Source organism: Pleurodeles waltl, chromosome 6 (assembly GCF_031143425.1).
Source record: "Pleurodeles waltl isolate 20211129_DDA chromosome 6, aPleWal1.hap1.20221129, whole genome shotgun sequence".
Lineage (NCBI taxonomy): Eukaryota > Metazoa > Chordata > Amphibia > Caudata > Salamandridae > Pleurodeles > Pleurodeles waltl.
In genome coordinates, this window is record NC_090445.1 from 1587070043 (window position 1) to 1587094731 (window position 24689).

At 49.2% G+C, this 24689-nt stretch overlaps 1 protein-coding gene across 2 annotated transcripts in view; it reads left to right on the forward strand.

The window, feature by feature from the left end:
- Nucleotides 1-24689, forward strand: part of PNPLA7 (patatin like phospholipase domain containing 7) — a 1294112-nt gene that overhangs the window by 1248380 nt on the left and 21043 nt on the right. For both annotated transcript variants that reach the window (XM_069241381.1, XM_069241380.1), the window contains exon 34: nucleotides 18747-18831. In XM_069241381.1, coding sequence (XP_069097482.1) covers nucleotides 18747-18831 — 85 coding nt within the window. The remainder of the gene's footprint in view (nucleotides 1-18746; nucleotides 18832-24689) is intronic.

Consider the following 24689-nt stretch of genomic DNA (forward strand, 5'->3'; position numbering starts at 1 on the left):
CCCCCACGGTTCAAGCCCGCAACCTCGGAATCATCCTGGACTCCAAACTCAACATGGACCGCCAAATCAACTCATTCGCATCCACCTGCTTCCGCACCCTCCGCCTCCTATGCACGACATTCAAATGGATCCCCCTCGAACACAGAAATACCGTCACACACGCCCCCATTACCAGCAGACTGGACTACGGCAATGCGCTCTAGGCAGGGATCAACAAGAAACTCACTCAAAACCTACAGAACATCCAGAACACCGCTGCCATACTGGTCCTCGACCTACCTCAGCACTGTCACATCTCCCAGCACCTGTGCACACTACACTGGCTCCCCATAGAGAAAAGAGTCACCTTCAAGAACCTCACCCACGCACACAAAGCCCTCCACGACACCGGACTAGCCTCCCTGAACAGGCAACTCAATTTCCACGTACCACACAGGACCCTACGCTCAGCCCAGCTCTCTGTCGCCGAAGTAAAGAAAAACAAGAACAGGGGGACTCTCATTCTCCTACCTCGCCACCACAGCATGGAACACCCTACCGCCCCACCTCAGACAGACTACACCCCTCCTCAACTTCACGAAAGAGCTAAAGACATGGCTATTTGAAGAACCACTGCACTGATGGACATGCCATCAGTGGGAAAATTAGGTAGATTAGGAAGTGTGCACACTTCATGCCAGTCCCACCCCAAAGGTGGATGAGCTGAAGTGGGCAGTACCTTTTAAAGTCCTTCATCTTGTTTGGAAGGACTGTAGGCCACTAGGGTTGGGGTTAGGCCCACTTTCCAACAGAAGTGGTCATAAAAAAGGTGTAGTCACCCTAAAGGTGGGTTACCCACTGGCTACCGCTTGGCACTCCATGTAAAGCCCCTAAATTCAGTTTTTAGCTGGTACCTTTGATCCCTAGAAATGTGACCCTGACGACCAAAGAAGAGCCGGACCAGCTGACTTTGCTCCAGCTCTTTTGGTCTGCCTGCAGCCTTCAATGATGCTGCGCCAAAAGACGACCTGTCCCGCAGCCTAGCAACCTTCACAGCTTTGGAAAGACTGCCTGCCTTCGACAAAGACCAAGTTCTCCCGAGAACAGCGGACCTGTTCAAGAATAAACCAACTTTAAAAGAAAAATAACTCTGCCCTGAGGAACCACAAAACTGCCTCCAGACTCACATCTGCACCTGACGCCCATGGCCTGAGTCCAGTGGCACACTGGTCTTGTGAAGCTTCCCCAACGATTCTGAGTCTGAGTCCACTGTGGGCTGACCCCTGCCAGACTCTGCCTCAAAGCTTGCAGCTTCACACTGAAGGCTCCTCCTGACCGCGACCTGCCCCAGTAATTTGTTCCCAATGCTAAAGGACACCCCCTGCACCTGGAGCTCCTGGGCCTTGGGGGGCTGGACCGTCAGTGTTCTTAGATCCCCTAGCATCAGAACTTACCTGGGTAGCTGTGGGTTTTCTTTGTTCAGCCTACTGGCCCGAGCCTGCAACCTTTTTCCAAAACTGATCTCCCCCATTGATTTGCATTGGGCGCCTGATGCTGTGTTGGGACTCTGCACCCGGCTGCCCCTGTGCTGCTGAGGGTGTAAGTTTGATGCTGCCTTGTGGCCACCCTGTGCTAACCTCAGCCCCAGGAGATCGACCCCTGACACTGCTTTACTCACCTGTGAGCAGTGCATCTTTGGTTACCCCCTCTCTCCATTGGTTAACATTAGGCACCCAACTCCAAATTTGACCTCTGCACCCTGCCGCCCCTGTGCTGCTGTGGGTGCATTCTTGGTACTGATTTGAACCTTACCTGGTGTTGATCTAAAACGCTGAAGACTGGATTTGTAAGTTGTGTACTTACCTGCAAAATTGCATTTTTGTTTTCCTCCCATGGGTTAACATTGCTGAACTGAACAATTGTTGATTTTTGAAACTGCAAAGTATTTATGCCTGTAAATCTACTTTTGATTACAAATATCTTGGGTTTGAAACTTATATAAATTGGTCTTGGATGTATCCTTTGAGTTTGTGTCTCATTTATTGCCTCTGTGAATACAGCAAATGCTTAGCACTACCCTCTGATAAGCCTAACTGCACATCCACACTACCACAGATAGAGCATTAGTCCTGTCTACTTTTGTCTCTGCAATACCAATTGGGGATCCACTGTACTCTCTGCACAGTGTACTTCATTTTGGTGCATTATATAGAGCGCCAGCTTCCTACACATCCATTGTAGGTTAGTCTGTCTAGATCTTGATGAACAGTACAATAGCGACGTATCTGAACAAACAAGTAGGAGTAGGGTCTCAAATCGTTGTCAAGAGGCATTGAGGCTGTGGTCTTGGGCACACCTTCAATGGAATTGGTCAGCAGCTATTCATCTGGTGGGCCTCCGAATGTCATTAGTGCACTCCCCAGGTGGACCCATTTACTGGTTTGGAAAAAGTTCAGTGCCAGCAGTTCTGCTACCTCCAATATCTGTTGAGATGATCCTTGAGGGATGCATTTAAGTTGAGGTGGAACTTTCAGCTGCACTGTGTTTCCGCCATACCCTTAATGCCTCGAGTTCTGTGGAAGATTCGGCAAGACCAAACTTGTTATTTTAATTGCCCCCGATAAGCTGAGGAGGGTCTGGCATGCAGACCTTTCTGCACTTTTCCCTGTGTCCTCCGCTCCACCTCTTATCCAGGCAGACCTTCTGTCCCAGTCTAAGGAGGAAGGGAAGGTTATGCACCCTGATCCCTGAGTCCTCCATTGTCATGCCAGGAGGTTAAGCAGGGACATCTAAGATCTTTTTTAGATGCCTCAGAGGTGGTGGGTGTCCTCTTCTCAGCTCTTTGTCCCTCTGCAAAATCTGTGTATTCTGGGAGATGGAACAATTTATTTTTGTAATTTGCAGATAGCAATATGGACTTTTACAAGCCCGACTATCAGAGGTCCTTCAATTTGCACTCTGGTGTAGAGAGGTTGTGCGTTGGGCACTGTAGAAGGGTAGTTGGCTGTGTTGTCTGCGTTCCACTCTCTCCACTGTCTTCCACTATCTATTGTGGTGAGGTTCCCTAAGGGGTTGACCAATTTGTACCCTCTAACTCACTTTGTTATGCTCCAGTGGGACCGACATTTTTAACATTTTTAATTGAATCTGCATTTGAAACCCTTCACATATGCTAGTTGCAGTTCTTAAGTATAAAGACAGCCATTTTGTGGCCATCAATTCGGCAAGGTACGTCAGTGAGCTCAATGCTTTGATTGCCTGCCTGCCATTTAAGGCCTTTTTTTTCGCAGACAAGCTGATGTTGTGAACCAGGGCTTCTTTCCTCCCAAATGTTACTCCCTTCCACCTGGATCAGTCCATTATCCTCTCATCCTACCTGCCACCCCAACCCACAAAGGAGGAGGAATGGCTGCCGTGCTTGAACTATAAGCCGGTGGTCATTTTTTATCTCAACCGTTCTAGAGACATCAGATTACATTACCAACTCTGTCACTTACTGTGGAAATGAAAAAAGGATGATGGTACAGAAGCAGATGTTATCCTGCTCAATCATGCTTTGCGTCAAAATGTGGTATGCACTTGCCAAAAAGGAGCTGCCTGAAGGAATCCGAGCTCATTCCACTAGAGCCAAATCCTTGTCTTCTCTCCTTGCAAGAGGCATTTCTGTTGCACAAATCTGTGAGACAGTGACATGAGTGTGTGTACACTCCTTAACCAACTCCTTTACTTGGACTCAGAGGTACGTACGATGGGCACTTTCATAGTTATGTGCCGCAAGATTTCCTTATCTAATCATCCAACAGCCGTTCTCTGGAAAAGGTTCTACTTGGGGAATCTATTCAACATGAGAAGATTCTGCAGGAAGAAGTAGTATAAAAAAATTAATTACTTCATGTAGGAAGTTGGCTCTGTATATACCATTTCAAAGTAAGAAATAGTGTGCACAGAGTCCAAGGGTTCCCCTTAGAGGTAAGATAGTGGCAAAAGTATTTTGTGGTAGTGTGGTCGAGCAGTAGGCTTATCAGAGGGTAGTGTTAAGCATTTTGTTGTACACACACAGGCAATAAATGAGGAACACACACTCACAGACTTACTCCAGGCCAATAGGTTTTTATATTGAAAAATATATTTTCTTAGTTTATTTTAAGAACCACAGGTTTGCGATTTACAGTAAACACTTTAAATGTAAGGTACTTCACTTAGATACGTTAGGAACTTTGAATAAAAGCAATATCACATACAGTCTTTGTAAAAATGGCAATAAGCTATTTTCAAAGTGGACAGTGCAAAATCAACAGTTGCTGGGGTAGGTAAGTAAAGGTTAGTTTAGGAGGTAAGTAAAACACGTACAAGTCTCAGTTCTGGGGTGTAGGCAGCCCACCGTTGGAGGTTCAAGGCGACCCCAAAGTTACCACACCAGCAGCTCAGGGCCGGTCAGGTGCAGAGGTCAAAGAGGTGCCCAAAACACATAGGTGCCTATTGAGAACAGGGGGCCTCCGGTTCCAGTCTGCCAGCAGGTAAGTACCTGCGTCCTCGGGGGGCAGACCAGGGGAGTTTTGTAGAGCTCGGGGGGGGGGGGCACAAGTAGGCACACAAAACACACCCTCAGCGGCACAGGGGAGGCCGGGTACAGGGTGCAAAACAGGCATCGGGTTTCAGACAGGAATCAATGGAGGGACCCAGGGGTCACTCTAGCGGTGCAAGCAGGCACCGGGGGGGCTTCTTGGGACAGCCACCACCTGGGATAGGCAGAGGGTCACCTGGGGGTCACTCCTGCACTGAGGTTTGGTTCCTTCAGGTCCTGGGGGCTGCAGGTGCAGTGCTGGTCCCAGGCGTCGGGTCCCTTGTTGCAGGCAGTCGCGGTCAGGGGGAGCCTCTGGATTCTCTCTGCAGGCGTCACTGTGGGGGCTCAGAGGGGTCGTCTCTGGCTACACACGGGCTCGCAGTTGCCAGGGAGTCCTCCCTGTGGTGTTTGTTCTCTGGAACTCGAGCTGGGGGCGTCTGGTGCAGAGTGTGAAGTCTCACGCTTCCGGCAGAAAACGTTAAGTCTTTGGAAGTTGCTTCTTTGTTGCAAAGAAGTTGCTGGTTTTGAACAGGGCCGCTGTTCACAGGAGTTTCTTGGTCCTTTAGTCCAGGGCAGTCCTCTGAGGCTTCAGAGGTCGCTGGTCCCTGTCGGATGCGTCGCTGGAGCGGGTTTTCGAAGTTGGAGACAGGCCGGTAGGGCTGAGGCCAAAGCAGTTGTCGTCTTCCTCCTTCTCTGCAGGCTTGTAGGTCAGCAGTCCTTCTTGTTTCTTCAGGTTGCAGGAATCTGATTTCCTGGGATCTGGGGTGCCCCTAAATACTGAATTTAGGGGGGTGTTTAGGTCTGGGAGGGCAGTAGCCAATGGCTACTGTCCATGAGGGTGGCTACACCCTCTTTGTGCCTTCTCCGTGGGGAGGGGGGCACATCCCTAATCCTATTGGGGGAATCCTCCAAACTCAAGATGGAGGATTTCTCAAGGCAGGGGTCACCTCAGCTCAGGACACCTTAGGGGCTGTCCTTACTGGGGAGTGACTTCTCCTTGTTTTTCTCATGATCTCCTCCAGCCTTGCCGGCAAAAGTGGGGGCCGTGGCTGGAGGGGCTGGCATCTCCACTAGCTGGGCTGCCCTGGGGCGCTGTAACAAACGGGGTGAGCCTTTGAGGCTCACCGCCAGGTGTTACAGTTCCTGCAGGGGGAGGTGAGAAGCACCTCCACCCAGTACAGGCTTTGTTCCTGGCCACAGAGTGACAAAGGCACTCTCCCCATGTGACCAGCAACATGTCTGGTGTGTGGCAGGCTGGCAGAAACTGGTCAGCCTACACTAGAAGTCAGATTGGTATTCAGGGGGCATCTCTAAGATGCCCCCTGGGTGTATGTTACAATAAATTGCACACTGGCATCAGTGTGCCTTTATTGTGCTGAGAAGTTTGATACCAAACTTCCCAGATTTCAGTGTAGCCATTTTGGAACTGTGGAGTTCGTGTTTGACAAACTCCCAGACCATATACTCTTATGGCTACCCTGCACTTAGAATGTCTAGGGTTTTGCTTAGACACTGTAGGGGCATAGTGCTCATGCACCTATGCCCTCACCTGTGGTATAGTGCACCCTGCCTTAGGGCTGTAAGGCCTTCTAGAGGGGTGACTTAACTATGCCACAGGCAGTGTGAGGTTGGCATAGCACTCTAAGGGGAGTGCCATGTCGACTTAGTCATTTTCTCACCCACCAGCACACACAAGCTGTGAGGCAGTGTGCAAGTGTTGAGTGAGGGGTCCCCAGGGTGGCATAAGACGTGCTGCAGCCCTTAGAGACCTTCCCTGGCATCAGGGCCCTTGGTACCAGGGGTACTAGTTAAAAGGAACTTACCTGGGTGCCAGGCTTGAGCCAGTTGCGGAGACAAAGGTACAGTTTAGGGAAAGAACACTGGTGCATGGGCCTGGTTAGCAGGGTCCCAGCACACTTTCAAATCATAATTTAGCATCAACAAAGGCAAAAAGTTAGGGGGTAACCATGCCAAGGCGGCATTTCCTTACACTTCACTTCATTAGCAATTTACCTGGTGAATAATCTTCCTGAAGGTTCCTCACTGAGCCCCCTCTATCCTTCTCCATCTTAAGAATGAAAGTACAGGGATGAGAATAATAAATTTCCAATTAGAATTTGACACGGCACTTAATCTAATCAATGTCACGTTGTGCGAGGACTGCCACCACATGATGTCGGTGATGTATCCTCATCGTGTTTGTCTGTGGTGCCTCGAGCGCGACCATGACCCGAAGTTGTGGTCCGAGTGTCGGGCAATGCATCCGAAGGCTTTGAGGGAGCGGTCCCTAAAGCTGATGGCAGCCTGGCACTCGACTCCGCGTAGATCTCGATCGAGAGGAAGGTCTCGAGATCGGTCGCGGAGACCCGAAGTCCTCGGGTCAAGGTAAGAAGAAGTCGAAGAAGTCCCATCGCTCTCCGACTTCACCCCGTCACTCAGCCGACGCGACGTGGGATGAGCGTCCCGCATTAGGCCTACCGTCCTCGGAGCCTACGTCTGGGTCGACTCTGCGCTTCCCCGAGTTTTCCGGAGCCAGGGTGACCCCCACACAATTCAAAGAGTTCTACGAGGCCATGCGCCACATCTTTGGTTGGGCCGACCCCGATAAGGTGCCTTCGGGCCCAAAGGGCTTGGCTGAGGGGCCTTCAGGTTCCGCGCCGGCGGTTTCGGCCCCGGCCACCGAGGTCGCCTCCGGATCCGTGCGCGTATCCGCACTGATGCCGGTTGCACAATCGAGACCTTCCCCTGCGCTGGGTCGTTTATCGACGCTCCCGACGTCGGTAGTGCCCACTATTGACATCGACCCAATTCTCATTCCAGACAACTCGGAGCAGCGTCGGCCGCCACCGCCATCAGCTTCAGTGGGCCCTATTCGCCCGAGGTCGGATTCTGACCCATTTTCCTGTGGGTACAAATACGGGGAGGAACTGGAGGGGTCCCTGGACCCTTATGAATACCTGGAAGACCCTACTATGGACTGGGCACAGGACTTGGGCGAAGCCAGTGGTCTGGATACTTCTCCTGATGCTGGAATGCTGTCTCCTCCTACTGAGGCTATGGCGGAAGGAGCTACCTATAGTATGGTGGTTAGTAGGGCGGCTGAGGTCCTTGGCCCTGAGCTACCTACTGTCGAAGTCAGGTCTAATCTCCTGACGGTGGTGCTTCAGCCTGGGGCTTCTACGTCTGAACCCCTTCTCCCATTTAATGAGGCCCTCACTGATTTCCTTTTGGGCACATGGTCCAAACCCAACACAGGGGATCCTGTGAACAGGACTATCGCTCGCCGCCATTGGCCTGTGCCGAACGACCCAAAGTTCCTGTCCCAACATCCTACGCCTGAGAATCTTGTAATCCAGGCGTCCTCTTCTTCTGGCGCGTTCCCTTCCGCACCGCCGGATAGGGAATCCAAAAGGCTGGAACAATTTGGTAAGAAGTTGTTTTCTTCCTCCAGCCTCGCGCTGCGGTCCGTGAATGCTGCTTGCCTTTTGGGTCGTTATTCCCACTCACTGTGGGATACGGTTGCGCAAGTCCTTCCGCAGATACCGGAGGAGGCCTGTGATATCGTCTCCCAAGCAGTCAAAGATGGGAGAGACGCGGCAAAGTTTACGATACGTTGTGGGCTGGATATGACCGACTCTCTGGGCAGATCGATTGCAACGACAATGGGCTTACGGCGCCATGCCTGGTTACGTACTTCTGGCTTCTCGGGGGATGTCCAGCAGTCACTCATGGACATGCCCTTTGATTTCAACTGTCTCTTCGGAGACAGAGCGGACTCGGCCTTGGAGAGGTTTAAGGATTCCCGGGCTACGGCTCGGTCCCTTGGCCTTTCTTCCGCCACACGCCCCCCACAGTCCGCATTTCGTCCCTTTCGTGGCCACGGAAGGGGCGCCCTGTTGCGTCCTCAACCCAGCCACCGGGCCATGCACGCTGCACAGCCTATGCGTGGCCGGGGGCGTAGAATCCTACGTGGCCATGGGACAGGGAACCAGAGGTCTGTCCAGTCTACCTCGGCCCTCGCAGCAGCCTCCAAACCTTCCTAATCCGTTCCCTCACTCCCACCCAGTTGGTGGCAGAATCCGCCATCACCCGCCCCACTGGGAACATATAACCACGGATGTAAGGAAATGCCTCCTTGGCATGGTTACCCCTGACTTTTTGCCTTTGCTGATGCTAAGTTATGATTTGAAAGTGTGCTGGGACCCTGCAAACAAGGCCCCAGCACCAGTGTTCTTTCCCTAAACTGTACTTTTGTCTCCACACTTGGCACAACCCTGGCACTTAAGGTAAGTCCCTTGTAACTGGTACCCCTGGTACCAAGGGCCCTGATGCCAGGGAAGGTCTCTAAGGGCTGCAGCATGTCTTACGCCACCCTAGGAACCCCTCACTCAGCACATGCACACTGCTTCACAGCTTGTGTGTGCTGGTGGTGAGAAAATGACTAAGTCGACATGGCACTCCCCTCAGAGTACCATGCCAACCTCACACTGCCTGTGGCATAGGTAAGGTGCCCCTCTTGCAGGCCTTACAGCCCTAAGGCAGGGTGCACTATACCACAGGTGAGGGCATAAGTGCATGAGCACTATGCCCCTACAGTGTCTAAGCCAAACCTTAGACATTGTAAGTGCAGGGTAGCCATAAGAGTATATGGTCTGGGAATCTGTCAAACACGAACTCCAGAGCACCATAATGGCTACACTGAAAACTGGGAAGTTTGGTAACAAACGTCTCAGCACAATAAATGCACACTGATGCCAGTGTGCAATTTATTGTAAAATACACCCAGAGGGAATCTTAGAGATGCCCCCCGAAAACATACCCGACTTCTAGTGTAGGCTGACTAGTTTTTGCCAGCCTGCCACACACCAGACATGTTGCTGGCCACAGGGGGAGAGTGCCTTTGTCACTCTGTGGCCAGGAACAAAGCCTGTACTGGGTGGAGGTGCTTCTCACCTCCCCCTGCAGGAACTGTAACACCTGGCGGTGAGCCTCAAAGGCTCACCCCCTTCGTTACAGCGCCACAGGGCATCCCAGCTAGTGGAGATGCCCGCCCCTCCGGCCATTGCCCCCACTTTTGGCGGCAAGGCTGGAGGAGATAATGAGAAAAACAAGGAGAAGTCACTCCCCAGTCAGGACAGCCCCTCAGGTGTCCTGAGCTGAGGTGACTCTTACTTTTAGAAATCCTCCATCTTGTAGAAGGAGGCTTTCCCCAATAGGATTAGGGATGTGCCCTCCTCCCCACAGGGAGGAGGCACAAAGAGGGTTTAGCCACCCTCAAGGACAGTAGCCATTGGCTACTGCCCTCCCAGACCTAAACACACCCCTAAATTCAGTATTTAGGGGCCCCCAGGACCTAGGAAACTAGATTCCTGCAACCTAAAGAAGAAGAAGGACTGCTGACCTGAAGCCCTGCAGTGAAGACGGAGATGCCAACTGATTTGGCCCCAGCCCCACTGGCCTGCCTCCCTACTTCGATGAAAACTGCAACAGCGACACCATCCAACAGGGACCAGCGACCTCTGAAGCCTTAGAGGACTGCCCTGCACCCAAAGGACCAAGAAGCTCCCGTGAATAGCGGCTCTGTTCAACCATCTGCAACAAAGAAGCAACTTTAAAGACTCCACATTTCCCGCCGGAAGCGTGAGACTTTCCACTCTGCACCTGACGCCCCCGTCTCGACCTACAGAAAACAAACACCTCAGGGAGGACTCCCCGGCAACTGCGAGCCCGTGAGTAACCAGAGACAACCCCACTGAGCCCCCACAGCGACGCCTGCAGTGGAAATCCAGAGGCTCCCCCTGACCGCGACTGCCTGTAACAAGTGACCCGACGCCTGGAACCAACACTGCACCCGCATCCCCCAGGACCTGAAGGAACCGAACTCCAGTGCAGTTGTGACCCCCAGGCAGCCCTCTGCCTAGCCCATGTGGTGGCTACCCCAGGCGGTGGCTACCCCGAGGAGCCCCCCCTGTGCCTGCCTGCATTGTTGAAGAGAACGCGCAAAGGAGTCCGGAGTTCCACTCAAGATGAAAAGCTTCTCAGAGCGAGTGCTGCCTTGGAAACTCCAACGCGCAAACTAGCTGACATTGCGTGTGCTCTGCAGAGGCGAACAGATCTAACCAAGGCTCTCCCCACTTGAGAAAGAGACCGCGCGCCACCTCTGGATGGAGGCGCCATTTGTGATTGACAGTGCGTCGGTGGCTAAGTTCATCTGCTCTGGTGTTGAGAAAGCCCGCCAGATGTTGAACCATCAGGGTAATACCCTGATGTTCCAGCCATGTCCAGAGGCGTAGTGCCTCCTGACAAAAGGTCCAGGACGCTCCCCCGCCTTGATTGTTGGAGTACCACATGGCGGTAGTATTGGGGTCAAGAACGACGGGCCCAAGTCATCTTGGTGGCTCCGGACTTGGCTCTAAGAGTGTGGTATCCAGAGCTATTGAGCATGTCCATCGATCCTCCACTCAGACTGCCTCTTCGGGCGGATCTTCTGTCGCAGCAGCAGGGGACGTTCCTCCACCCGAACCTGTCCAACCTCCGCCTTCATGCGTTGAGATTGAGCCAATGCATAATTGTCCCATGTGGCTCCTCACATTCAAACCTGTCTTTCTCATCGCTATCACCTCTGCTCGCAGGGTGAGTGAGCTTCAGGCCCTTTCTTCAAAGCCTCCATACTTGTCTGTGCACCCTGACAAAGTGGTGTTACGCACTAGAGCTTCCTTCCTTTCTAAGTTGGTTACACCATTTCATGTAGGCCAATCCATCACTTTGCCTACCTTCTACACACCCCCACATCCTTCCCATGAGGAGGAGAGACTCCACCGTCTGGACCCAAAAAATAGCGTTGGCGTTCTATCTCAATCGTACTAAAGACTTCCGGGTGGAAGATCAACTCTTTGTTGGATATGTGGGTGCGAAGAAAGAGAAAGCGGTGCAGAAGCGTATCATCTCTCAATGGGTGCTACTTTGCATCAAAATGTGCTACGCTATGGCAGAAAAGCAACCTCCTGATGGCTTGCGGGCTCATTCTACCAGCGCCACTGCTGCATCCACGGCGTTAGCATGCGGAGTTCCTGTCCTAGATATCTGTCAGGCAGCTACGTGGGCATCCATGCACACGTTTGCTAATCATTACTGCCTGGATAGACAGGTCCGTCGGGGCGGCTACTTTGGTCGTTCGGTCCTACAGGACTTTCTAGTATGATCTTAGTTCGCAGCCCACCACCGAGGATGGCATTGCTTGGGTATCTATTCTAAGGTAAGGAATCTGTAACTAGAAGTCTCTATCAGATGTACAAGTTACTTACCTTCGGTAACTAAATATCTGGTAGAGACATATTCTAGTTGCAGATTTCTTACCGCCCACCCATCCTCCCCGCTTGCGGACTGATTTCTAGGGACAAGGATTCCCCCCTTTCAGGTCCTTGGCTCTGGCGCACCAATCTCAGTGTTCTTAGCAGCTCTGCGCTCTGGCGTGGAAAGTCGTTAAAAGAAACTGACGTCACTGCACAAGGGCGGTGTCTATGTACTATTCCTGACGTCATCACTGTGACCAAGATGCCTACGACGCCTGTGGAGTCGACCGACGCCACCTACTGACGTGCAAGGGTATTGCTCGAAGAAAAATCTCCGGATCCAGTCTGACGCCTGGGGGAAAATTCTAAGGTAATGAATCTGCAACTAGAATATGTCTCTACCAGATATTTTGTTACCGACGGTAAGTAACTTGTACTTCAGGGCTCCTGAGGGCATGGTGGTGACAGAGGACAGGGCCACAACAGCATGGTCAGTCCTAGTCTTCCTCTCCCCCTGCTACCTTTGCCACCAAACAGCTCTGTTTCTCTGTTAGGGAATCACTGAAGAGTTGTGTGTGAGGGGTCTGAGGGAGTGATACAGAATATGATTTTTATATGTTACCTGGTGAACATTTCTGTCTAGTTGGTGAACAGTTACCTCGGACCATGAGGTTCTGCAAGTTGTCCATCAAAGTTAAGTCCTTCCCTTTTTGTCAACCCCTCCTCCAGTTCCTTCTCTTTTATCCTGCTTGTGCATTATCGGACTCTCCAGTGAAACCCTTGCTTTAAATGGGCTCAGCAAGGGATACTTCAAGGACCACATCTGTGTGTCAGGCGAGGCTTCCCATGAACTTTAATGGTGAAAGAAGAACTCCAACCATCCAGAGCTGACAGTGGTGACAGATGCATCAGCTCTGGACCAGGGAAGCCACCAGGGTGAGGTGGAGATTGTGCTCTGTAAGAGCACAGGTGCAGCAGCAAACTTCTTCTGCTGGATGGCATCCTTCTGATTCTCCAGGTGTTTTCTTCCTTCTACAAAGAGCACCTCTGTGCACGTTCAAAGGCAGGATCCTGAATGCCAGGGCAGAGAAGCACAGCAGATGCCCTTCTAACTGGTCATGAGGGACATCTACACCAGCAGGGTGGGTCAAGGTGTGCCTTGGGTATATCTTTTTGCTAAGGCTGAGAATGCATACTGTGCTTGCACTATTTGCTACTTCAAGGCTCCCCTGCAAGATGCGCTTCAACTTCTGTGAGACTAAGGTCGCCACTATATGTTCCCATTCCTGCCACTACCTCCCTGAGTTCTGAAGAAGATCTGAAGAGACATGCTGATAGCCCCAGGTTGGCCTCGGAGTGCGTGGTGTCCTGGGCTACTGGGCATTCGCCCTCCAGTCCATCTACATCTGGGGGTTGAATCTGCCACAGCAATAAAGCAGCTTTCTTCATCTGAAACTCTGCATCCTACATCTTCATGTGTAGAGATGGAGTAGAGCCAGCTGAGTGGTTTTGAGCTCCCCACAAAAGTGCTAGATGTCATATTGGCTGCGCACCATCCAATCACAAAGGCGTTTTATTCTGGAAATTTGGGCAAAGTTTGTGGCCTGGTGCATGAACCTTCAGATTGATCAGTTGCAGGCTTAACTTGCTGATACACTTACATTCGTCCCGCATTTTACCTAGCTTGGCCTTGCTGTGGTCACTATTAAACATTATTTTTGGCAAACATTTATTTTTTGGCCTTCTCTGCCTTTCTGGTTTTGCCTAACCAGCCTTTACTGTTTTTACTCACCAGTTGGGATGTGTTTTTGAAAGAGCCTACATATGTGTTTCCTCTTGAACCTTTTGTTATGCCAAAGTGGGAACTTAACTTGGTCCTAACCTTAATATCCATGCTTTTTGAGCCTATACACAGCTGTTTATTGAAGACACTGACCCTAAAGACTGTTTTCCTCATTGCGATTATTTCCACACTCCATGTCTCTGAAATGCAGACACTGTCAGTGCAACAACCGTATATCACCTTCTTTCAAGACAAGTTGGTGCTTTGGACTCTATCGTCCTTTCTACTGAAGAATCGGCCAGTCTTTTATACTCCCCAGTTTTCTCTCTGCCTAATAACTTAAACAAGATAAATAAGCTTCACATGCTGGACCCTAAGAGAGTGCTTAGCTTTTACCTCGATTGGACTAAGCAGCAGAGAGTTCAAGATCAGCTCATTGAGGAGTTCCCTGGTGCTAAAAAAGGGAAGGCATTTTAGAAACTGACATTATGCAAATGGATCATCCCCTGCATACAGATTTGCTATGCCTTGGCCACATAAGATTGAGTGGGCATACCATGCACAATTTTGTGTAGTGTAATTATGCAAAATTATACGTAATTAACCAAACTGCAACTTGCACTCAAATTACCCAAACATTCCAGGTAAAATTCAACTTGAAAATGTAATTAAATTGAATGTAGTTACATTGGCATTCAGAACACTGCCTTTCGCATTTGGATTTGTAGTTGATTCAAAAATCACCCAAATGGTCCGCATGGATAGAAAATCTACCTGAAATGTTTGTTGAATGTCCACGTTAAAGGAACTGCCGCTCACGTTCAGATCTCTACAATTAGTGTTCGGATTTGTAAGTTCACGCTCAAAAATTACCCAAATGGACAACTCAGGTAAAAATGCACCTCAAATGCCGCTTTCATTTAGAAATTAGCCAGCCGGTACATCTCTCGTTAAAATTTCTCCCTGAATTTACATAATGTGGTGAAATGGTATAATCTTCGTAATTTTGCATACATTTTGGTACTTGAAATTATCAAAATTAAGCCAAGTAGTCCGATGTAATTACATTTTCACTCAGGCTTACTTAAGATGCTCCTTTGGGCTCATTCTACAAAAAAAAGAAAAAGCCAAAGTATGGTCTTAGCCAGGATTGTTCCAGCGCTGACTGTCTGCCAAGCAGCTACAAGTACATCTGTGCACCTTCAAAATGTATTGCAGCCTTCATTTGCAGGTTCACATAGAAGGACATTTTGCCTCCTAGGTCCTGCAGGATTTCCTTGTATGAAGTTCGCTCCTCGAAGCCTCTACCTTTTGGAAAGTACAACTTTGGTATCTTTGCATAAGGTGAGTGTAGGAAGCTGGCTCTTTATATACTGTATCAAAATGAGATATAGTGTGCACAGAGTCCAGGGGTTCCAGAGAGGCTTAACAGAGGCTAAAGTAGATAATACTAATGCTCTCTTTTGTGGTAGTGTGGTCGAGCAGTTAGGCTTATCAGAGGGTAGTGCAAAGCATTTGTTGTACACACATAGAAAATAGAAGAAGCAAACACTCAGTGTCTTAACTCCAGGTTTTTATATAGCAAAAATGTATGTTCTTAATTTATTTTTAGAACCACAAGATTCAAGTTGCAGGTAAGTACTTTAATAGATTAGTATTTCACACATGGATCAACCGTACTTTGTTTGAAATCGATAAGTAGTACAGTTTTTGAATTATTGGCAATAATTGTTTTAAAACTTGACACTGCAATTTTGAGAAACCGTTCCTTGGGGAAGAACATTTAGATCAATTTTCAGGTAAGTACAGCACTTACAGTTCTGGTCTCCGGGGGTTAGGTCCACAGGTTGAGGTTCAATTTAACCCCAAGCACCCACCACCAGCAACACAGGGCCGGCCGGGTACAGAGATCAAAGTGTAGGCAAAATTAACATGGGCTCCTACGGAGACTGGGGCACTTGGTTTCAATTTTGCAAGCAGGTAAGTACCTGCAAGTTCGGAGGGCAGACCTGGGGGGTTAAGAGGAACACTGGGGCGGCCACAAGTAGGCACCAAACATACACCCTCAGTTGCGCTGGGGCGGCCGGGTGCAGGGTGCAAACAAGATGTTGGGTCTCAAATGATTCTCTATGAGAGGGCCCCAGGGGTCACTCAGAGGCTGCAGGTGAGGTCCAGTGGGTCGTCTCGGGCAAACCACAGGCTGGACAGGGAGGAGGACAGCCTGCTGAATGTTGCTGCACCCGAGGTCGGGTTCTCGAAGGTCTGAGGGCTGCGGGTGCAGTTTGTCTTTAGGTGTCGGTTTTCTTCATCCAGAGCTTTGCGATCAGGGGTGTCCTCAGGATTCCCTCTGGAGGCGTCATCGTGGAGTGGTGGAGAGGTCAACCCAGGGTGGGCACTTGCTCAGAACTGCCTCGAGATCTTCTCTAGCTGGTTGGGCCACCTGGACACAGGCCATGGGTGTCGGGTGCAGAGTGGTTAGGACTCACGCATTCGGAGTGAAATTGCAGACCTTAGTTTTTGTTTTCTTCTTAGACAGGGCTGCTGTCCTCTGGAGTTCTTGGTCCTTTTGGGTGCAGGGCAGTTCTCTGGAACTTGGCAGAGGTCACTGGTCATGCTGGATGCGTCGCTGTTCTTTTGCAAGTTCTTTGAAGCAGGAGACAAGCTGGTAGGGCTGGGGCCAAGTTAGTTGTCGTCTTCTTTTTTTCTCTGCCGGGTTTTTTAGTTATGCAGACCTTCTTCTTGTCCGGTCACCAGGAATCTGGTGAGCTGGGTTCAGGAAGGCCCTCAAATCCTGTATTTAGGGGCATTAGAGGGGTCGGAGGGCAGTAGCCAATGGCCACTGTCCCTGAGAGTAGCAACACCCTCTTTGTGCCAGCAGAAGGGGGGCACAACCCTAATCCTATTGGTCCCCGTCCTTCAAACCAAGATGGAGGATTCTGCAGGTAGGGGGTCACCTCAGCTCTGGACACATTAAGGGTGGTCACTCCAGCCTGTTTTCCCTACTTTTTCCACCCGACTTGCCACCAAAAGTGGGGCTTTGTCTCGGGACGGGCAACCCTACTAGCTGGAGTGCCCTGGGGCACTGTAATTCGACGCTTGCGCCTTTGAGGCTCACCGCCAGGTGTTAGTTCCTGAAGGGGGAAGGTGTGAAGCACCTCCACCCAGGACAGGCTTTTGTTTCTGCCCACTGAGAGAACAAAGGCTCTCACCGCATGTGGTCAGAAACTTAACTGAAAATGGCAGGCTGGCACAGACCGGTCAGTGCTACTCTAACAGTTTGGCTACCAAACAGGGAGCATCTCTAAGATACCCTCTGTGTGCATTTTTCAATAAATCCGACACTGGCATCAGTGGGGTTTATTGTGCTGAGAGGTTTGGTATCAAACTTCCTAGCATTCAGTGAAGCCATTATGGAGCTGTGGAGTTCCTAATGACAAACTCCCAGACCATATATGCATTATGGTTACACTGCACTTACAATGTCTTAGAATGGACTTAGAGACTGTAAGGACATATTGTTCATGCAGCTATCCCCTCACCTGTGGTATACTGCACTCTGCCTTAGGGCTGTAAGCCCTGCTAGAGGGGTGTCTTACCTATGTCACAGGCAGTGGTTTGTGGGCATGGCACCCTGACAGGGGTGCCATGTCTACTTCGCCTTTTTCTCTCTACCAGCACACACAAGCTGCAAGGGCAGTGTACATGTGCTTGGTGAGGGGTCCCCTAGGGTGGCATAATACATGCTGCAGCCCTGGGGGTCCTTCCCTGGCCACAGGGCCCTTGGTACCATGGTTAGCTTTTACAAGGGACTTAACTGTGTGCCAAGGGTGTGTCAATTGCTGGTGCTGGGGCCTGGTCAGCAGGATCCCAGCACACTTTCAAAGTTGGCATCAACACTAGGCAAAAGGTGGGGGGTAACCATGCCAACAGTGGCACTTTCCTACAGTAAGAAATTATTACGTGGTGGTATTTAGCAGAAGAATAAGTCATTTTCATTTGCAACCTTTTTTTTTGGTAAATACTCTACTTCGTTATCCGTTCTTCCCCTGTTCTGTTTTAGTGGACTTCTAGGGTGTTAATAAGGTCACTGCCCCCTGGTGCCCTCTACAGATGTCTCCAAACCTACCTAATCTGACGATTCCCTACCAGGGACCAGTCGGAGGCAAGATCCTTCATCACCTGCTCTGCTGGCAGTCCACAACATCGGACAGGTGGGTTTTGCAGACAGTCTGAAGGGATTACTCCCTTCCCTTAGAAACGACCCCTCCATCCATGCCACCATCTTGCTATCGAATGACAAAGGATCACTGGCATTTCTCAGTGAAAAGATATATATATATATATATATATAGGACCCTCAATGTCATATTCAGTGTTGAAGATGCCGACGACAAACGTGGAGCCGATGGATGCCACCTAACTACACGCAGAGGTACTGCTCAAGAAATATCTCCAGATCCAGACTGACACCTGGGGAATTTCTAAGATAAGGAATCTGCAACTAGATATTGTCTTTACCAGATAAGACATTACCAAAGGTAAGTAACTTGTCCATCAGAACCTAAGTGAGGTTTTTGTGTTAAACAAGAAAGCTATGTAGAATGTAGGGTTGTATGGGTAGAGACAATAATAGTAGCTTAGATAAAATAATTACTGTGAGTCGAGTTGAGGGAAGGAGATTGAAAGTTGTGACATTCCAGGAAGGCTAAAGACTGTGGGAGCAGGGATCAAGATTGCTGATTGAAACAGCCACAGAACATTGAAGTTAGTGTTAGGTGCCTATTTTGGATTGTTTAACGGTAGAAAAGTATAGACGTTTGACAACCTGATGGATAATGTAGAATGAATTCATCATGTTAGTTACGAGCTCAGTCGTGTGATAGAAGAGACTGAAGGTAATGCTTGTTGCTTTATGGCAATATGATGTTTATAACCTTGCGTGAGATGCATTAGCACTGTATTAGTAGTGATAATTTGACATATGGTAATTGAAATTATGTAAGCATTAGAAAAGTTTCTTCTGGTTTTCACAAAAAAATGATAGGGCTGCACAGCTCTATACAGTTAAAGTTTTTATCTTAGTGTTAGAATTTTACTTCACTATGTTGTTTTCGGGTTTCCTTTGCAGCTGAACACTTGCCCGAATGCCTCCTTCACTGACCTCGCAGAAATAGTGTCCCGAATAGAACCAGTGAAAACAGCCGTTGTGGATGGTGAGTTGTCACGGGCCTACTGTGCTAGTGATCCTATATTTGCAAGAAACATTGTGCCTTGTTTGTATGCCTGCCTCTGCGGCTGCTGCTGAGCCCTGCTTATACCACCCACTCATAAGATCTGGGCATGAGGGACTAGCGTTTGGCATTGCTGTTCGAGGTGTGTGAACACACAACCTTCAACACATTCTCCTACCCATTGCTAGTCTGTTAAATGTATATTCTAATTCATCTTTAATCTTTCCAGGCTTTGATTAACATACCTCCCAAAAGCAACTTCTGTCAAATGTTTGTTGTTAAATATGTGTTGGCAGAAAGTCCTGATAGGTGTTAATCTAAAGCAATTATTCTTTTGCAGGCTAAGTTCAATTAAATACATTTGCCAACTATTATTTGAAACTCTAGTGTACTTAAAGCTGTTGTTTCTTATTAATACCCAGGCGCCAGGCTGTATCTTAAGCAATACCTCTTCAGCATTTGCAGATAGCAACACAAATTTAGTCACAACTTAGTCCGTCCAGGAAGTGATGACACTGGCCTGTATCTACCACAACCTGGTGTGCTGGTATCCGTGCCTGTTTACCACACCTTTCTGATGCAGGTCTGGAGCTAGCTGGTTTTCACACAATCCTTATGTAGCAGTTTAGGTCAAATGTCACTTCCTAAGGTTTGAGTGTCAAACTTTGTTAACGTTGTTGCACAAAGATATCCCTGTATGAACCCCACAACACCAGCATGTGGTGCCTGAGGCTTGATTGGGATCCCTCAACATGTGATTCCTTTGCTTCTAAGGAACTGATGGGCATCTTGGTGTAGGAGGATGTCATTCTTGGCTTAGACCAGAAAGTGTACTCTTAAATAGTAAGTGTTCTGATAGATAATAGAGGGTTTTATCACAAGAAACACCACAGAAAAACCATTGCTCTTATCCATTGTCTAAGAAATGGCCCCACTCCTAGGATTATTCTTAGTCAGCAGCACTATTCCTGAGTCCCACTTCTTCCACTGAGCCAATTCTGGTTCTCGAGAAGCCTTGATCAGAGTCCCCAGCTATGTCTGACAATCATATTCACATTAAGGCTTTTCAGCAGCTGACGGATGTATGACCTTTTTGGGGCTGTACCTCCTTCCCTTAGGTCTCTGCCTTCTGCCAAGGGCAGGTCAGATACTTATAACTTGGCAATTCCGTTGGATGTGGTCCAGCGGCACACCAATCTACACTTTTACAGCTTCAGCATTGGTGTTGCTTCTACAGAAGGTGCCCAACATCTAAGATGCCATCACTACTAGTATCATCTAATTTTTCAGTGTGATCTCTGATGCTGTTGTCAGTATTCAGCTCCGGCAGTCCTCAAAACTAGAAGAAATCCTCTGGCTGGCTAGAGGTAAGGTCAAAACATCCTTTCAGGGACAGCGTTTATTGCTCTACTTGGACTCATTGATTCACTCTTACATAAGACCACCTTGGTTCGGATTCAGATGGGATTGATTTGGCCAACTTGGAGTTCACTGCATTGGATTTGCTTGGTGCCTTCTGGCGGGTTCGAGAGGTACTGCTAGAAAAAAAGGTTCCATACTCAATCTTGCACCAATGGATTTACATAGGGTGAGGATTATGCATGAAGATATAGTATCCATCATAAATATCATTTGTTAAGGTTATTAACTCTTACTTCTCTAGATGATCCATGGCGTACAACGTAGGTATTCTTTTAAAGATCACATGTCCTGTCCAACAGTGTAGAGAGGATCAGTATGCCAAAGACATGCCTCACAATGTGGGGATACTCTCATTTATCCCATGCTTTCTCCTCAAGTGTAGAGATACTCAGTAAGCCTTAGGCTGTTGCTCAATATGGCTATTCTCTAAATGAGCCCATGCCCTGTCCTGCAGTGTAGGAAAATGGCTGCTTGTTGCAGTACCCCCCACTTTTTGTCTGATATTGATGCTGACTTGACTAAGAAGTGTGCTGGGATCCTGCTAACCAGGCCCCAGCACCCTTGTTATTTCACTACAAATGTACCATTGTTTCCATAATTGGCACATCGCTGGCACACAGATATGTCCCTTGTAAAAGGTACCAGTGGTACCAAGGGGCCTGTGATCAGGGAGGGTCCCTAAGGGCTGCAGCATGTGTTGTGCCACCCGAAGGGACCCCCCACCTAAAACATGCACACTGCCATTGCAGATTATGTGTTGGTGGGGAGAAAAAGGCAAAGTCGACATAGCAACCGCCTCAGGATGCCATGCACACAAAGGACTATCTGTGGCATAGGTAAGTCACCCCTCTAGCAGGCCTTACAGTCGTAAGGCAGGGTGCACTATACCACAGGTGAGGGCATAGCTGAATGGGCAATATGCCCCTACAGTGTCTAAGTCCATTCTTAACCATTGTAAGAACAGTGTTGCCATATTAAGTATATGGTCTGGGAGTTTGTCAAAACGAACTTGACAGTTCCATAATGGCTACACTTAATGGGGAGTTTGGTATCAAACTTCTCAGAATAATAAACCCACACTGATGCCAGTTTGGGATTTATTAAAAAATGCACACAGAGGGCATCTTAGAGATGCCCCCTGTATTTTGCGCAATCCTTCAGTGCAAGACTGACTGGTCTGTGCCAGCTTACCACTGAGAGATGAGTTTCTGATCCCCCTGGGGTGAGAGCCTTTGTGCTCTCTGGGGCCAGAAAGAAAGCCTGCACTGGGTGGAGGTCCTTCACACCTCTCCCCCTGCAGGAACTGTAACATCTAGCAGTGAGCCTCAAAGCTCAGGCTTTGTGTTACAATGCCCCAGGGCCCTCCAGCTAGTGGAGGTGATGCCCCCCCCCCCCGGACACAGCCCCCACTTTTGGCGGCAAGTTTGAGGAGATAATGAGAAAACAAGGAGGAGCCAACCCCTCAGCCAGGTCCACCCCTAAGGTGACCAGAGCTGGAGTGACCCCCCTCCTTGGAAAATCCTCCATCTTGCTTTGGAGGATTTAGCCCAATAGGGATAGGGATGTGCTCCCCTCCCCAAAGGGAGGGAGCACAAGGAGGGTGTAGCCACCCTCAAGGACTACAGCCATTGGCTGCTGCTCTGTGACCCTAACACACCCCTAAATTCAGTATTTAGGGGCGACCCTGAACCCAGGATTTCTGCTTCCTGACGACCTCACAAGAAGGACTGCTGAGCTGAAAACCCCGCAGAGAAGAAAAGGAGACGACAACTGACTTGGTCCCAGCCCTACCAGCCTGTCTCCTACTTCGAAAAGCTGCAAGGAGGGAAGCAACACATTCTGCAGGACCAGCGACCCCTGACAAGCCCCCAGGGTACTGCCTGCATCACAGAGGACCAAGAACTCCTGTGGGCAGCGGCTCTGCCCAACTAGAAGAAAGGAAACTATCTTCAAAGGGACTCTCACCTCACTCCTGATGCGTGAGTCCCCACCACTCTGCACCCAACGCCCCTGGCCCGTGTCCGGAGAAACTAAGCAGTCAGAGAGGAGCCCCAGGCAATTCCGACGACATGTCTACTCTGGGCTGACCTCCCTGAACCCCCACAATGACCCTGCAGAGGGAATCCAGAGGACCTCCCTAACTGTGACTGCCCGGTAACAAAGAAACCGGACGCCTGGAAGAAGCACTGCACCCGCAGCCCCCAGGCCCGTGGAGAACCAACCACCGGTACAGCAGTGACCAGCAGGCGGCCCTCACCCTTGCCCAGTCGGTGGCTGGCCCGAGAAGCTCCCCTGTGCCATGTCTGTATCGTCAGAGTGACCCCCGGGTCCCTCCATTTATTTCAATACAAAACCTGATGCCTTGTTTGCACACTGCACCAGGCTGCCCCTGTGCCGCTGAGGGTGTATTTTGTGTGCCTGTTTGGGACCCCTCCCTCCTCTCCCCCCTAGTGCTCTACAAACCCCCCCCTGGTCTGCTACCCGAGGGCGCAGGTACTTACCTGCCAGCAGACTGGAACCGGAGCACCCCTAGTCTCCATAGGTGCCTATGTTATTTGGTCCCCTCTTTGACCTCTGCACCTGACCGGCCCTGTGTTGCTGCTGCTGGGTGTTTGGGGTTGACTTGAACCCCCAACGGTGGGCTGTCTATGCCCCGGAGACTGAACCTGTAAGTGGTTTACTTACCTCAAAAACGAAGCTGTACTTACCTCCCCCAGGAACTGTTGAATTTTGCAGTGTCCACTTTTAAAATAGCTTATTGCCATTTTATGAAAAACAATGTATATTACTGTTTTGATTCAAAGTTATATCTTTACCTATGCAAAGTCCCTTACATATAATGTACTTACCTGCAATTTGAATCTTGTGGTTCTAAAATAATTTAAGAGAAGAATATTTTTCTATATAAAACCTATTGGCCTGGAGTTAAGTCATTGAGTGTGTGTGTGTTCTCATTTATTGCCTGTGTGTGTACAACAAATGCTTAACACTACCCTCTGATAATCCTAACTGCTCGACCACACTACCACAAATAGAGCATTAGTATTATCTAGTATTGCCTCTGTCAAAGCCTCTTGGGGAACCCCTGGACTCTGTGCACACTACATCTCAGTTTGAGATAGTATATACAGAGCCAACTTCCTACATGCAGCATGGAGAAAGGTTCAATCAGCACATGCTCTGTCACACCTTTTAAAGGCTTAAACAGTCCATATGTTCCACACTGAAATTCCCTTTGTTAGTCAGTCACAACTTTCTCTATGCAAAGAACGTTGCCCTACTCCCTTGACATATTCTGTAATGTTAAGAGCCACTCTGTGAACCCATGACATGTCACCTAATCTTTCAAGCCTTGGAGTGAGAACATGACGTGCCCTACAATATAGGAGCTTTTCTGTGAACCCTTAGCCTATCCTATACAATTTCCAGCCCTTCTGTGAGTCCATGACTTGTCCTAAAATTCAAGGGCTTCTTGTTAAGCATGTGGCCTGTGGATATGTTTTTTGTCAGGTTTGCTTGTATTGCAGTTCAGGGAGGATCTGGCCTGGCAGGTTGAACTAGTCTGTTCTCATTGGAGCAGGGTCAAGACTGATTTGTACATGACTGTGTCCAAGCTGAGGTGGCATGATGTGAAAAATAACAATTGACTGGGGTGCTGCCTGACTAACTACCAGTGGCTGAGCTTAATTCAAGCATTCCACCCATCACTTTTTTGTATACTTTAGTATGTCACCCTAAGTGGAACAGGTATGCCCAGATGTGGTCTTGTGTTCCAATTCAGGGAGGTCCCGGCCTGGCAATTCGGACTGAGCTGTTCCCATTGGAGCAGGGTCAGACCTGATTTGCATATGGTTGGGTCCAAACTGAGGTGGCATGGTGTGCAAAATAATAGACTGAGATGTGGCCGAGAGTAGTTACCAGTGGCTGAGATTAATTCAGGCATTTCATCCATCACGTTTTTGTATACTTCTCCCTTCCGCCTGGACCAGTACTTCATCCTTCCCATGTTTTACCATCTGTCCATCCCATTAAAGAATAAGAGTGGTTGCATAAACTGGTTCCTAGGTGAACGGTCAGCTACTACTTGGACCACACCAAAGAGTACCTGCACTTCTCAGGAAAAACGTAATACTTGTAATTAGAGAGTACTTGCACTTCTCAGAAACAAGCAGGTACTCTGGTACAGAGTACCTGTACGTCTATTTTCCCATTTCAAGCACTGGTAATAGGGGACGGCCCTTTTTGAGAGAAATGGTTACTTTGTGCTGGCTTAGTACTGGGTATAAGAGCAATTGCGCAGTATATGGAGTGTAAAGAAAAGTAACAAAAATGAGTCAGTAAACTTCTGGCGGAGTTCGCAGTGTTTCTTGACCTATTTCATGAGCTGTCACGTCCGCGGATTGTAAAGAAGACAACTT